This window comes from Centroberyx affinis, unplaced genomic scaffold, assembly GCF_046629955.1.
Source record: "Centroberyx affinis isolate AG114_WGS23_722 - 3 ecotype Tasmania unplaced genomic scaffold, CSIRO-AGI_Caff_v1 ptg003020l_1, whole genome shotgun sequence".
NCBI classification, from domain to species: Eukaryota; Metazoa; Chordata; class Actinopteri; order Beryciformes; family Berycidae; genus Centroberyx; species Centroberyx affinis.
Window position 1 is genome coordinate 177,848 of NW_027281117.1, and position 14,493 is coordinate 192,340.

General features: G+C 40.8%; 1 protein-coding gene across 1 annotated transcript in view; it reads left to right on the forward strand.

The window, feature by feature from the left end:
* The window catches only part of arhgap10 (Rho GTPase activating protein 10), a gene marked incomplete at its 3' end in the record, with an annotated part of 43,429 nt that overhangs the window by 3,830 nt on the left and 25,106 nt on the right, over window positions 1–14,493 (forward strand). Inside the window, exons 2-10 of the mRNA XM_071537353.1 lie at window positions 8,928–9,023; window positions 9,294–9,355; window positions 11,180–11,251; window positions 11,505–11,606; window positions 12,568–12,678; window positions 12,939–13,043; window positions 13,342–13,471; window positions 13,677–13,783; window positions 13,961–14,055. Of these exons, the coding sequence (XP_071393454.1) occupies window positions 8,928–9,023; window positions 9,294–9,355; window positions 11,180–11,251; window positions 11,505–11,606; window positions 12,568–12,678; window positions 12,939–13,043; window positions 13,342–13,471; window positions 13,677–13,783; window positions 13,961–14,055 (880 nt within the window). The remainder of the gene's footprint in view (window positions 1–8,927; window positions 9,024–9,293; window positions 9,356–11,179; window positions 11,252–11,504; window positions 11,607–12,567; window positions 12,679–12,938; window positions 13,044–13,341; window positions 13,472–13,676; window positions 13,784–13,960; window positions 14,056–14,493) is intronic.

A 14,493-nucleotide genomic window follows, 5' to 3' on the forward strand; every position in this document is an offset into this window, starting at 1 on the left:
CAGCTTTGATGTAGATAGGGGAGCTAGCCTAGCTAGCTGATCATATGCTCTCAGCCAATGTTTTTGATGAGCAGAATTGATTTGGGCAGGCTAAGCTGTGTAATCCTCACAGCATATGATGATCACTGTCAACTTTAAGGCAAGATCTAACACTAAACTGTGTTGTAAAAATGGTTGATTTAACATGATTCTAATCTGCAGTAAACATCCAAAGATTTAGTCTCTTTTACAACCTGTTGTAAATGTCATGCATTAAAGAGTTGTAGCAGAGAAATGCTTTGTGTTTGACCCCTGAATGATCCGATGTTTGGATTGTCAAATGGAACTTCCAGCTTTTACTCTGTTCTCCAAGTCCATCCTCAGCCACTCAGTCACTCCCTCCACTCCTATGGCTAGGAGGATGTCCCACGACGGAAAGTCCTTGGTTCTGGGAGGAAACGTTCAAGCAGGGCCCTGGGCCAGAGAGCCGTGACATGGAAGTGCCCACTAGAAGAGCAACATGCAGATGTGCTTCTGTTTCAGTGGGTTTCCTCCACAGGAACTCTGTCCTGTCTTTACCCCCTCAACAACCCCTCATTTTTATTGCCTGTCACTCACTTAGCAAAATAATTTATTTTTGTGAACGGTTTAATGAAAGAATGGCTTCATCTGTAAGGAATATTTTATCTCTGTTGTTTTGTCAGTGTCCAAGGAAACAACAACCAGCAGTCATTTTGAGAAGTGTCTCTTTCATGTTATTTTCAAGAACATATTACTACGTTGAGCTGGAGAGGGAAGTTGTGCAGAGTTGCTGTGGGGTCAGTCATAGTTGGTCATTTTCGCAGCTGGACTTCCTCTGGTGAATTGACCAACCGGCTCACAAATCAAACTGTTTTGTCTTTTTTTTCATCACCAGTTCCACTGTAAAACATTGCCATGCAAAGGTCTTTTTCTCATTGGCAGACAGATTTAATAGCGTCCTGCCATGATTTGCTCTGGCTAGCTGCTGCTCTCTGTAATCACATTACTGATTCTGCCAAAGAGCCACATCACAATCTTTCATTAAAACCGCATTAGCAGAGACGTGAGGTCATGTGGGAGGAACGCTTTTCCATCTCTTGCTCTAGAAAGAACAAGGCCTACTATAAAAGTGATACTGCATACCTGACATGATAATGCTTTTGGAGCTCCTTTTTTGGTGCAGGCAAATGTGGAGGAGGGTGTTAATCTTTTCTGTCAGTCTGAACACTGGTGACTGACTGGATGATCTTGACAATGCGGTGGTATAAGGCAAGGCAAGTTTATTTATATAGCACATTTCAGCAACAAGGCAATTCAAAGTGCTTTACATAAAACATTAAAAGCATCGAGACAAAGTGAAGAAGATAAAATTCATATAAAAGAACAAGCAAAATGCATTGCATTAAAACAGTCTTCTCAGTCAACATTGCCTTCATATTATTGACAGGACACCACTGATTGCAGCCTAGCCCCTCAGTCCTAGGAGAACTCACCCGACAGGCTTGTTTTGAGGTCCAGGAAGTTAGGAATGACGTAATGCATGCTTTGGGTGGGAGAAAAAAACACACACACGGTGAGAGAGAGAGATTGACGGGATGGAGGGGTGGGGAGGTTGGGGGGTAGTAGTGGAACAGTTGAACAGGAAGGATTGGGGAGAGGCACGGCATGTAAACACTGACTTCTCTTTGAGGGCCTGGACCTAGCAAGCTCTGACCCAAGTGGCACATCTGATAAGTGTGTAGAAATCATAGCAAACAACACTCAAAACAGGCACCAGTGAATACATTGTGGTTGATAATATACCCAAAGTGATCTTCAACAGTTGAACCTTGACATATACATGCCTTTTTATGGATTGTTTTGGGGAAAAGTTTGTGTGTATTGGCTGCTGCACTACATTCAGACTCCTCCTTAAAAAAACTCAAATGTGCTTGTCTGTCATACCATTTTTTGACAGCCATTTTGTCAAAGACTGTAGGTCTGAGTGTTTGAAGTTGATTAGCCTACACCAATTTAGGTAACATGGAAATGGATTTCCCAACGTTTTACCAGTTAAAGCTCTATGTAATAACTTGGCACAGCAACTACTCTGGTCAAAATTCGCAACTGCGCTCGTCGCACTTTTAATGACGTCAGACAACAAACAAGCGTGTGCTTATTGTTCACTTAAACACTCATGACACTGTAGGCTGCTTGGGATAAAACTATACACATAAACGCTCACAATGTTGTATGATGCTTGGAATAAAATGCTGTCACAAAAGGTAATGGGCTAATATACAGCTACGATGCTAACATGGCTGGATTGCCGGAGTGTAGCCTATCTCTTGTAATTTAGCAAATTTGCAATAATAATATTTTGAGGCCATTTCAATTAAAGGACAAAGCTTTACTACACATTAACTGACCTGTCCAGAAGAAATGAAGCCATGTTTACATGTGTTTGTATCTGTAACTGCATTTTTAAATCCTTCCATTGTTGAAAAGCATTACGTAAAATGCATCACATCCTGCGAGACACTACTATTTCCTGCCAGTATACTACCCAGTACCCCACCTCTCAGAATTGGCTTTTCCAGAGCATCTCATGTTGCGTTAATGGTTTTGTTGGAGCTTGGAAAGGCCAACTCCAACACTAATAACAATTAAAAGTGAATGTTTTACCACCATAAAGTCATCATATATAGCTTTAAGCTGTGTGACAGTAATTAAGGAATGAGACAGTGTTGTTTATAAGAGACAACTAGGCCTACAATACTGTGTTCTGTTTTAGTTTTTTTCCTGAATCCCAATGTCATATCAACCATTGTTGATATGACAGTTAGGCCTACTCAGTTAGGCCCCCCAACAACTGCCATCATCATTGCGCAGTATTCATGACGTTGTACAATATAGATGACCTTACCTATACAGTATAGGCCTTTTTATTTACGGAATGTGTGTGACAAATTTTCCTTTGACTGAACTGAACATCATTTTGCACTTGACAGGGTTCCTAGTCTTTTTGTGACAGGCCTCTTGCTGATGAATGACCAAGCTTGCACCACTTTCACTTTGATCTGTGGTGCTCCACAGTAACCAGTCCTGTGATTCAACACCCTCCCTATTGTGTTATCCTTGTTTTCCTTCCCACCTCTACTGAATAGGGGCACCAGTGTTTATGTCACACAGCTAGGCATTTATTTTTCATGTTTTTCCTGTTGAAGAAAAACTTGGCCCGTATTATCAGATTAATGTAAGGTGGGGTCTGTATGACTCACTCTGAAGCCGATAGACAGGGGTCTGGTCTCTGGTTTCTGCACAGAAACTAGCCAAGTTTGACAGCTCCCAGGTTTGCTCCGAAATGCCTTGCTTTAAAAGGCAAAAACTAGGCGAAGCCTATGCCTTGGACTCTTATGCCCTAGTGCGTGGTATTTCTTTCTTGTGATCGTTTTTTTCCTGTTGGACAGCAGCTATCATTTAAATCTGTAAATGCAGACCTCTCATCTGGCACATTTGTTTATTGCTCCAGTGATCGTATCCAGTTGATGTATGCTGTTGTTATTCTATTGACGCTGTACAGCGACACAAACTGTTGCTATTTTTTCTTCTCTGAATTTGCCTGTTGTCAAATAATGCTGGGGCTTCATGTATCAGGATAATTTAACCATGTAATGAAGTCCTTACAGCAGGGCCTAGTATCTTTCCATATTAACTGCCCACCCTGCAGTGAGTGAAATAAGCATGCAGTTTATAGTACCGTCTCTGTAACTAGAGTGGGAATGGGTGGGATTCTTCAGACCGTTTGTGCACCACACTAACACATGGGTCAAATAAAGAGAATGCAAATCTACCCACTGACATCACTGTTCATGGTACATGCACTATTATTGTTCACAATGACCTGGACCCTTGATCCCTTAATTTCTGAGAGAAAACGTATCCTTGAAATTCAGATCAAGTCCAGCTGAAAAGCATAGCATGGTAGGCTTAAATGAAAATAGGTTCCAGAAAAAAAGACAAGCAGTGGTAAAATACACAAGGTCCAAATTCTCTTTCAGATTTATCTATCTGTGCAGCTAATGAAGGGGCTTTAGCATATTTCTTCCAAAACAGTATGTGCTAGAAAGTGAGTTTTGAAAGCCAGAATTCTCAGCACCTGGACAAGTAGCCTAATCATTGAGTCATTGGCATTACCACCTCAAATATATTATGACATTTCATTTTGTGCTATGGGACAGTAAAAATCTTACTTACTGCACCTTTTAAGAATGCCTGAATGGTACTGATTTTCGTGCCAGTGTCATATTGTCCTAATGTCATCAGCTCTACAGTATCTTACACTAAAGTGACATTGGGTAGTACCCTGATCCAACTTCAGACATAATATAGTGTGTTGAGGTTTTGTCAAGGTTCAAAGGAATGTTGTCAAATCATGATTTTACTCTGACAGACATGTGGAGGAGCAGCTGTTGAATTTTCCACTCTATATCCATTAATGTTTTGGAATAATATGAGTCCTGTAGTTGACCAACCAGGCTAATAGATGGTGATAATTGTCTAATTTAGGCTAGGTTATGCTATGTGATGTAGTGTCTCTTTGATACATTTATGGACAGTCAGCTACAATGACCATTACACATTACAAAACTTCACCTCTAATCTTGAGTGTAATATATAATAATTAATAATTAGTTTAAATAGTAGCATACTTCTCAAAACAAGGTTACAAAGTGCTTTACAGAGACAAAAAAAAAAAAAATAGAAAAGCCAAAAACAAAGGCAATAAAAGTTGAAACGATTAGAATAAAGCAGAGCCAAAAGGGAAAGAAAAGATATAAGAACAATAAAAAAAATCCAACAGGAGAGTGAAATAAAGCAAATATAAAAGTACTTTTCTGTACAAGAAGGTTTTAAGCAGCAATTTAAAAGATGACACAGACTCAGCTAGCCTGAGTTCCTCAGGCAGGCTGTTCCAAAACATAGGGGCTATGACTGCAAAAGCCCAGTCACCTTTAGTTTTAAGCCTGGATCTAGGGACAGGTTGAGGGGCAATGCTGTGCTATTTAGGCTAGCATTGCAATGAAAGTGGATTATTTGCAAAATGATGAAAAGGGGTCTAGGATCGAACCTTGGGGAACCCCACAATTGAGTACAGGGGCAGGGCAGGTATTGCCAATCACAACAGAACATTGTCTATCAGAAAGATATTTAAAGAAATGGTGAGCAGTATCAGTGAGCCTGGCCCGGTTCTCCAAATGATTGGGTCAGAATTCTGTGATCAGAAGTGCCAAAAGAAGTGCTAAGGTCTAACAGAGTTAGGACCAGTCACCTCTGTTAGCAGCGATGACAAGGTCATTAGTCACCCTGAGTAGAGCAGTCTCAGTACTGTGGTGAGCTCTAAAACCCGATTGATTGTTGTTGGAATTTAGGAATGACAGTAGCTGTTATGAAATATGCCTAATCATTTCTAGGACCTTGGACAAGAAGGGAAGTTTGGAAATAGGTTTTTAATTTTTGAGATCAAGGGGACTGAGTTTTGGTTTCTTTAGGAGAGGCTAGACCATGGCATGTTTAAAGAAGATGGGAACAGAGCCAGAAGACAGTGAACTATTTATCATGAGCAAAATATGTGGGCCAACTCTACCGAGGACCTCTTTGAGGAATTTAGCGGGAATAATGTGCAAGCGGAAAGATGAGGATTTCATATGATTAATGGTATCTATGTATGATTATGGTATCAGTGGCCTATTATAGTATGGCAAATCTGTTTCCATGCTGACAAAGAGCTGGCAAAATGATATCCTTAATTATGGCATTGTACAGGAGCAAAAAAATAATCACTATACAATGATAATCCAAGCTCAGGGCATGATTTTTTCCTCTGCCATAAAGGAAATGGGAGGGAGTTTTCCTAGTTGGAACGGTGGGAGGGTGCATCATGTTGATGAGTGCTAGCCAAATGCTCAAGGATTGCAACTGATTGCACACTATTGGAAGAGGGGGCAATAAAAAAAATGAGCAGTGATGAAATATGACGCGGCCACTATTGAAAGTTTTTCAGAATATTTCAGGCGCCCAACCCAGTAAAGCTGTGATCTGAGAACCAATGTTGTGTGGGCTCATTGGAATGCTCTCTGGCAGGACTAGACTGTCTTAATCAGTAAGGGAAGGGATTACCATAGGTAATGCCTCGCTGTTGAAATCTGGAAGAGGTATGAAGTGCCAGATCCAGTGGGGAGTATACTCCCTATGTCTTGTCTCCTTGCTTACTCATCTTATGAAATTATTGAACATGCCAATATGGGATTGTTTGGACTGCCTTTGTCTTCAGTCCTTTCTCACTCTCTGCAAATGAAGTAAAATCAACTAGACCGGAGTCACCTTTCATGGACTTTTGAGATGCACACCATGGTCTGGATGCTAGCTCTCTGTGTGGTTTAGACTCCTCCTAGAATTACAGTCAATTCAAAGTAAATTGCTATGTTCAGCATACAAATGTTTGCTCCCAAAATAATGACCTAACAGTCTTATATTTGCCATACCTCTATTTCGACAATACTGCCCGTAACCCATACTTAACTATTCCCACGTAGCACTTCACGAGGCCATGTTGACGTCCCTTGGAAGTCATCTCTGTGTGACACAAACACTTTTGGGGCAAAAAGCCAAAAACCTTGAATGTATTAGTAAAATACCCTCCAAAATGATTTGAGGTGGTTGAAGTCAGTTGGAACTCTGCTTATGAGATGAGTTATCCACTGTCGCCTATTGTCTAATTAAGTCATCCAGTAGCTCACATCTGATTACAGTCTGACAATAATAATAATGCATCCCATAATACGCCCCTCTTGCATTCCTTCTGACCTCACCAAAATGTTGTCTTTAAAGCACTATCCAAGCCAGCAGGGGGTGTATCAGAAGGCCCAAATATAGACCTTGTCAAGTCTTGATTAATGATCTGATTGGGTCCGTGCAATATCTTGCAGAAGTTATGAACCAATAAATAAGCCATTATGAGCCACAAACAACTCATTATTTGAAGCCTTGCTGTCATTAGAGTAGCTCAGAACTTGACTTGTTACATTCTTAATGGATGTTAACTATTGCAGTTTCACCAGTGTGGACAGGTGTCACACCCAGGCTGTAACTGATACCTGATTTCACTAGTGAGGCAGCTTGCTTTTTATGTGTTCACTGTGCATTTCTCTTGCTGTTTGGGCATTTAATTTCTTAAGGACAACAATTACCTCACCCCTAAGGAAAAAAGTAATATGTTTCCTGCAAGTGCTATTTAAAGGCCTGCTCAAAGAACAAACCATTGTAAATAATGTAATATGCAAGCTGTCTCGGTGTCCAGTGTGCATCCCCTAGCTTCCTGTAGTTCCATGACCTACACAAATTGACCACAGGACTACAGGTGTTTAGGGCTTTTGGTGGCACAGATTTTAGATTGATTTGAAGAGCCACCAGCAATGGATTTAAAACTGTTTTGAAATCAGTCATTGAGGCAGAAGCTATGCCCTTTTGTGCAAGGCTCAGGAAGGCATTGTCCAACACCACTCACATGTTCGAGCTTTGGGCCCTAGTATAGGTTTAATCCATGGCATGCGTACACAACAGCTCAGAGAATTTCAAAAGCTTTTTTGGGTGAGATGTTACTGTAAACTGCAAAATAGCCACGGAAAGAAATGCACAAGAAATAACTGACTTTTTAGGGTAACCAATGAATGATCATTGAAAATGTTGGTGTACATTTACAGGGGTCTAGGTTATTGTTTAGATTCTGAATACCATTAGTATAACACTGTCAAACTAGCTTATCACTTTGGCAAGCTAATTGGTGGCTTTGTGGCAGTTATAAATACTTGTTAGCTTGTATACACTCTGAGAGCTCTATTCAATAGTTTTACACAGTTGATTGTTCCCTATAGAGTCCCGGCCAGCTGCCAAGGCTAATGACACTCCTCAGGATACTGCTCATAGCTTCAGTCTTAAAATACCCACACTACATTCTGTCACACTTCCCTTGGGGACTGACATGGGGCAGAGATTCCCACCTCAGGGAATCTCAACACTGTTTTGAAATAGATGGGGCTTGCTGTATTTACTGATGTGCACAGGGTCTTTCCTCTGTCAACAGTAACTGCAATACATCCAAATTTACATCCAAATAGCCAAGCGTACTTGGCCTTCAAGTCCCAGGATTAAATGGATGATGTTAACTGATTTCTTGTAGTAGGCTTTCTTACAGGCTTAGACCTATTTTCTTTTGAAATAGGCCAAGTCTAATAATATCAACTTATACCACTTTGAGGGATTTTTTGCAGGATAGCTCTTTTAGTTAATTATGTTGCTTAGGCTGTCCTTTTGAGTAATACGATAGCTGTGCTGTTTTTGGGGCATACTATCATTTGGTGTTTTTGCAGTGCTGTCCATGCCATTGGGAGTGTCATATTCCCTTTCTCATTCATTGTGTTGGCTTCGGCTATGACTTGCACATAGCTTATTAAATATAAGTCAAGTTTACTCACTTTTTTGTCCTTGGATAACCAGTGGCACCTGCCAACCCGGTAGACCAGTGTTCTTTGTGCAACAGGATGTAGCAGACTGCAGGCATAACCAACAGGATGTTTGCGGTTAACTACTCAGTGTGTGTATTATACCTGCATGGCATTAGAGATGAATGAGAAAGTTTTCAAGACTGCTAATGGTATGTCATTTTTTAGCAAATGGGTCCTCAGATCAGTGGTTTTATAATGAAGATGACACTTTGGCCTAGCTTATGTAATTTACGCTACTAAACAACCTTTCTATTCAGCAAGACGTCAGTAGATCCAGTAGATCTCATCAACATATCACCATAGAGTATACAAGCATAGTAGGCATTCTGCATCCTATTAAATGCACTGTTTTTTAAGATTTGTATCATACAAATCTTCTTTCAGAGCTTGGGATGGCGCAGCGAAAATTTGCCCAGTGCCTGGGAGAGTTTCAGTTTGAATACATTGGAGATGCAAAGACAGATGATGAGAGATGTATTGGTAAGTGCGGCTTTGCCTCCTCATATGATGATAACCAACCACTAGTTTTGTTCCTACCAATGCAGCCACATACCGTAAATGTTTGTTTGGGGTTTTTTATACACCACCAAATTAAGAACTTGTAATTTTCCCAAATTTTGGTTTCTACCCGTAACTGGGACAACTGATAATCATAATGTCTCTGTGGTCTGTGTGTGTATAAATGTGTGTAAATATGTAAATGAATGCATATTACTGTGTTTGGATGTATGTTTTTTTCTTTTTTTTCAGATGAGTCTTTGCAAGAGTTTTCCTCATTCCTTAAGAACCTGGAAGACCAAAGAGAGCTAATGGTGAGTACAACCAGTCGGGACCTGCTTCAAAGCTGGGGGAAATACCTGTCTGTGTCTGTGTGTGTGTGTGTGTGTGTGTGTGTGTGTGTGTGTGTGTGTGTGTGTGTGTGTGTGTGTGTGTGTGTGTGTGTGTGTGTGTGTGTGTGTGTGTGTGTGAGAAAGTGTGTGTTAATGTGCAGACAGTCATGTGGTGGTATGTGCTTGAATTGCTTAATTGTGTGTATGCTTGCTCTATTTATATGTGTTTCCACCAGCCTACACCTAGTCTTGTCCATATACAGTCCATATACATCTGTTAATGTCTGACTGACTCTGACATACACCAGAGATCCCAACAAGCGCAAATAATATGTATGTCAGTTTATCCAACTTTTAGCCACAGCGACCAGTAGGCAGAGCAAACAGGTTCCCTAGTGGGTGGATAAGTAATGATTGTGTTGTAACAGCACTTCCCCTATGCCTCTTATGCTTGTCTAAGGGTCACTGTCACAGCACCTGCCTGGGCGTGGTTGGGTAGGGGACAGGATTGCAGATCCACATCATTTCACCCAAGCCTTAAATACCAGGACAAATCACATAGGCTACTACAAGCAACAAGGTCAACAACAATAAAGCCCATTACGACATGCCACCATAAAACCAAGCTACTACTACAGTTGTTAAAGTTGGTCATTTATAAACCACAGTAATTATGCATCCAATATGAAGGAAGTTGAGAGAGTCTTAAAGAGTGCCTGTTTTGGATAGTGACAGTATATGGTAGACTAAAGTTACCCTCCAGCTGAGTTCACGTTCAGTCACTTTGTGCTGAAAGGATAGCCACTCTATTTCACTTAAGAGCTTCCTTAAAATAAGTTGTGTGTAGATCATGTCCTGTGATCTCTTTGTGAACTCTACAGAGGTTATGTAATACATATGCTTGTCAAAACTCCACACACTTATTCCTGCAAATGATTTGTTTTTTCGTTAACTTAAGCAGTAGGCTAGATGACCAATGATAGTTTGTGAACACCATTCCAAAAGACACATCTAAAAGATTCCCCTTTTTTGGAAAGGAATGCACAATACGCATGGTCTGTGCTTTTTTGCTATAGACAGCCCCTTGCAGTATCATTGCCATGTAATGTCTGTCCCCAGGGTTTGTGGTTAGGGAGTGGGCCCATCATCAGTAGTTGACTGAGTTGTTTTGTGCTGGGGCTTGGGCCAGGCTTAGACCGTAATGGTAAATATGCTGCTCAACACAGCACTGCTCAGCATAGTAGGATGACATCACAGTGCAAGTAAGGAGAGGTGGGATGGGCAGGCAGGCACTGACATGTCCTGTAGCCAGCATAGCAAAAGCACTGGAGGAAAAATACTTTGACTCTATCAATCCATTATAGGAGGAAAATGATACTTTGATTGTAATAGTTATGTAATTTCTCTTTGCACATACAGTATATAAAGGCCAGTCTGGGAGCAGTACAGCATGAACCCAAAGGCAGCAATCCCTAGACCTATGAGCACTGAGGAAGACTACAATTGAGCTACTTGACATAAAATAGATGGATTGGGGGAGATTATGAAGATGGTGTGCTGTTATAGACAGCTCATCTCCAGCTGTCTGTACAACCATAACTGTAATTATGTTTATCTGAAGTGTTATGAATAATAGCCAAGCATTACATATTAAATGTATGCAGCTGACACTTTATGCTGGAATCAAGGAAATACTTCATACTGGAATATGTTGTTGAAACATATGAAATATTAATACATGGGTTTACCATTGAGTTTAACAATAATGAAGGAATTGTAATGACTTATTTCTCTATCTCTGCCTAGATGAGAAACATCACAGAAACCTTAATGAAACCGCTGGAGAAGTTCAGGAAAGAGCAACTGGGCATAGCAAGGGTACAGTATAACATTTCATTGCTACTTCATACTATTTGTCATTAATACCAATATAATACTATCCATTTTGCCGCTCTTAAATGCCCTGTGTATAAGCTGTTGATGTACCCTAATGACTGTTAGAAATACCTTATTCAGCATGTACCTGACAATATACTATGCACTAGACTACACATAGCTCTGATTCCTTTGTCAGCAAGACTAATCTTGTGTTTTGTTCCCTTTATCTTCTTCCACTCTGCACCTTCTTAAGGCGGAAAGAAAGAAGTATGAGAAGGAAACAGAGAAGTACTACAGCTCTTTGGAAAAGCTTTTGAATATGTCAGCAAAGAAGAAAGAGCCACAGCTACAGGAGGTACTTCTCCTTAACTGAACCGTCTGAGAGGTTATATGGAAAATGGAGAATAGCAACTCACTTTGACAGCAAAATGGATGGAAAGGAATATTTGTTTAGTTTGTCTGTTTTGGGTTTTGTCTTTGGTACCATGGGGATGAGACTGTAGAGCTGTAGTGCCTTTTGGACTGTGTGAGTTTCCACTGGCCTGCCTTGCAGTAACAGCTTTCCTGGCTTGTTTGGAAAGGAAATGTATGCTCACTTTTACTGTACTACCAAGGTCAACCCCAGTGGCTGTAGTTTGTGGAACAATCCATGCTACAGTATCCTGAGTTGAAGTTGATTTTGAATTGCAGAGGATAAGGCAACCTCTCACTGAACAATGTTTCTGTGTCCTATACTTTGCCGTTCTATGTAGCCATGTAAGGTCTAGCCATATGTTGTATACACCAAGCAGAGAGGGCACTTTAAACTGTTAACATTTTTACCACAAGCTGTTCTGCTCTCCCTGACTCTTGTGACATGAGGGCCTGTGTTACCAACACAGATTGCTATCAGAACTGAATAAATATACCCTGTGATTCGTTCACAGCCACAAGAGTCATGAACTCCATCAGCCCCCTCACAACACTGCATCAATTGTAACGAATCAACACACTGAACAGTAGCATATTTTATGGGTATTACTATGTAAGCTTTTATCTCATTTGTTTCAGGGTGAAACAATTAATTAATCACTAGTTTACATTTAATGGACCAGGATATCAGCCAATAATCCTAGCAAGCAAGCAACTCATCAGTCAGATGAGCACTAAGCAAAAATAAATATTCCTTCTCCAGGCATTTTATGCCTTCGCTAGAAATGCCTTCTCTAGCTTCCCCTTTTGCACTGTATTGCAAAGGCCAGAATATTTCTTCTTTGCTGCCACACATCTGTCTATGACTATAATCATCATGCAGTGTGTGTCCTCTCCCTCTTCAGGCAGACATCCAGGTGGAGACCATGAGGCAGCACTTTCAGGAGGAGTCTCTCGACTATGTGTGCAAACTGCAGGAGATCCAAGAGAGGAAAAAGTTTGAGTGTGTGGAACCGGTGAGTGCTGTGACTGTGACTGACCTAAATGGAATGTCACCACTGACATGGCACATCTTTTACATAAATTAAAGCATGGGGCAATATAGTATGGAGCTAAGTTTCTGAATTACTAAACAGTTCACATCATAGCCTGCCAGAGTGTAATCTGGTCATTGTGATTCAGTGAGAGTTTCTCTTTCAGTTGCTGATCCTTGCTTTCTGTGCTGCTCAACAGATTAGCAAATTTTTATTTGTTCCTGTCTTTTGATTTTCTTTAGATGCTGGCCTTCTTTCAGACGGTCTTCACCTTTTATCACCAGGGCTTTGAGCTGGCCAAGGACTTTGATCACTATAAGAGAGCACTGCAGATCAATATTCAAAATGTAAGGCACCAGAACTATCCATTCTTTTAAATATATATTTGTATTTATTTTCTTTACGCTAAAGTATAGAGCTGGAAAAGGACAATTCTCACCATAAAAACATATATAAGCTTGTTATACCCAAAACATAGAGGAAATCATTTAACCTATTGACCCACACCATGGAGTTAGCAGAGTTTCCAAGGGAAGCTCAGAAGTTTTTGTTTGTGGTGGCCTCACATCATGTTGGGCCTCCTACATGACCTCAGAGTGTCAGGAAGTGACTTCCTGGAGTGTGTCTTTGCCCCTTCCCTCCCAGACGAGGAGTCGGTTCGAGGGCACGCGGTCAGAGGTGCATGAGCTGATGAGGAGGATCAGGGAGGCACCCCAAGAGTACAGACAGACCAGCCCTATCAGTAGTGAAGGATACCTCTACGTACAGGAGAAACGTAAGATCTTGTATGGTGTGGGTGTATGAGTATGAGCAATCTGTTGAGCCTGAGTTTGGCAAATCTGTGCATCGGAATCCTATGGGCCTCTTACTGATGTGCCAGTATTTAGCTACAACATTACTTTGGCCTAGCTGCACTAAGAAATATTTGTATTGCACCAAATACTGATGAATATTATCACTAATTTGCTTGGTATTTCTAGGGCCACCTCCCTTTGGTTCAAGTTGGGTCAAGCGCTACAGCACATTTGTCAAAGAGCAGAAGATCCTGCACATGGTGACCTTTGATCACAGATCTGGTGGGAAGATTGTGAGTAATCATTGAACACATGATGCACAGTGCGATATGAATGCCACATAACTCATGACATTTCATGACAACTCCTTAACTATGTAATCTGTCAGTTTTCATAATGACCTAATATTATTGCTGTGATTTCTTTGTCGCCAGAAGCCATTCTGAACAGTAAATGTATCTGTTTTTCAGGGTGAGACAGAGTCTGTCACTCTCAAATCCTGCGTCCGCAAAACAACAGACATGTTGGACAGGAGGTTCTGCTTAGAACTCGATATAACAGATCGGTACATCATCACCTAACACATTTCCTCAAACACCCTCTACTGATATTCTGGTTGTACATGTAGGTATCATTTTACTGTACATCAAACCTGACACAGCTACCTGAAAAGTTTGCCCCCAAGTGCTGCAATACAATCCAAAATATTCAGACATTCCTTGTTTATAGCTGCCACAGAACACACAACTAATGGATTATATAGTGTAATACTCCTCAGCAACAGTTGTGCTAGAGGTCTTAGCTCCACACACATGCTGTTTATCATTTAGCTTGTAGCTGTGTGCCTGTTTGATTGGCAGAGGGCAGGGCAGGGGGATTTGTCATGGAGGGTTGCCCTCACACACATAACTGGGAGGATTTGTCATGCTTTGCTGTGCCCTACTGTAATAGATATCTCATTATATCACTCAACTCAACTCTGCCCCTATTCTGTGGTATTAAT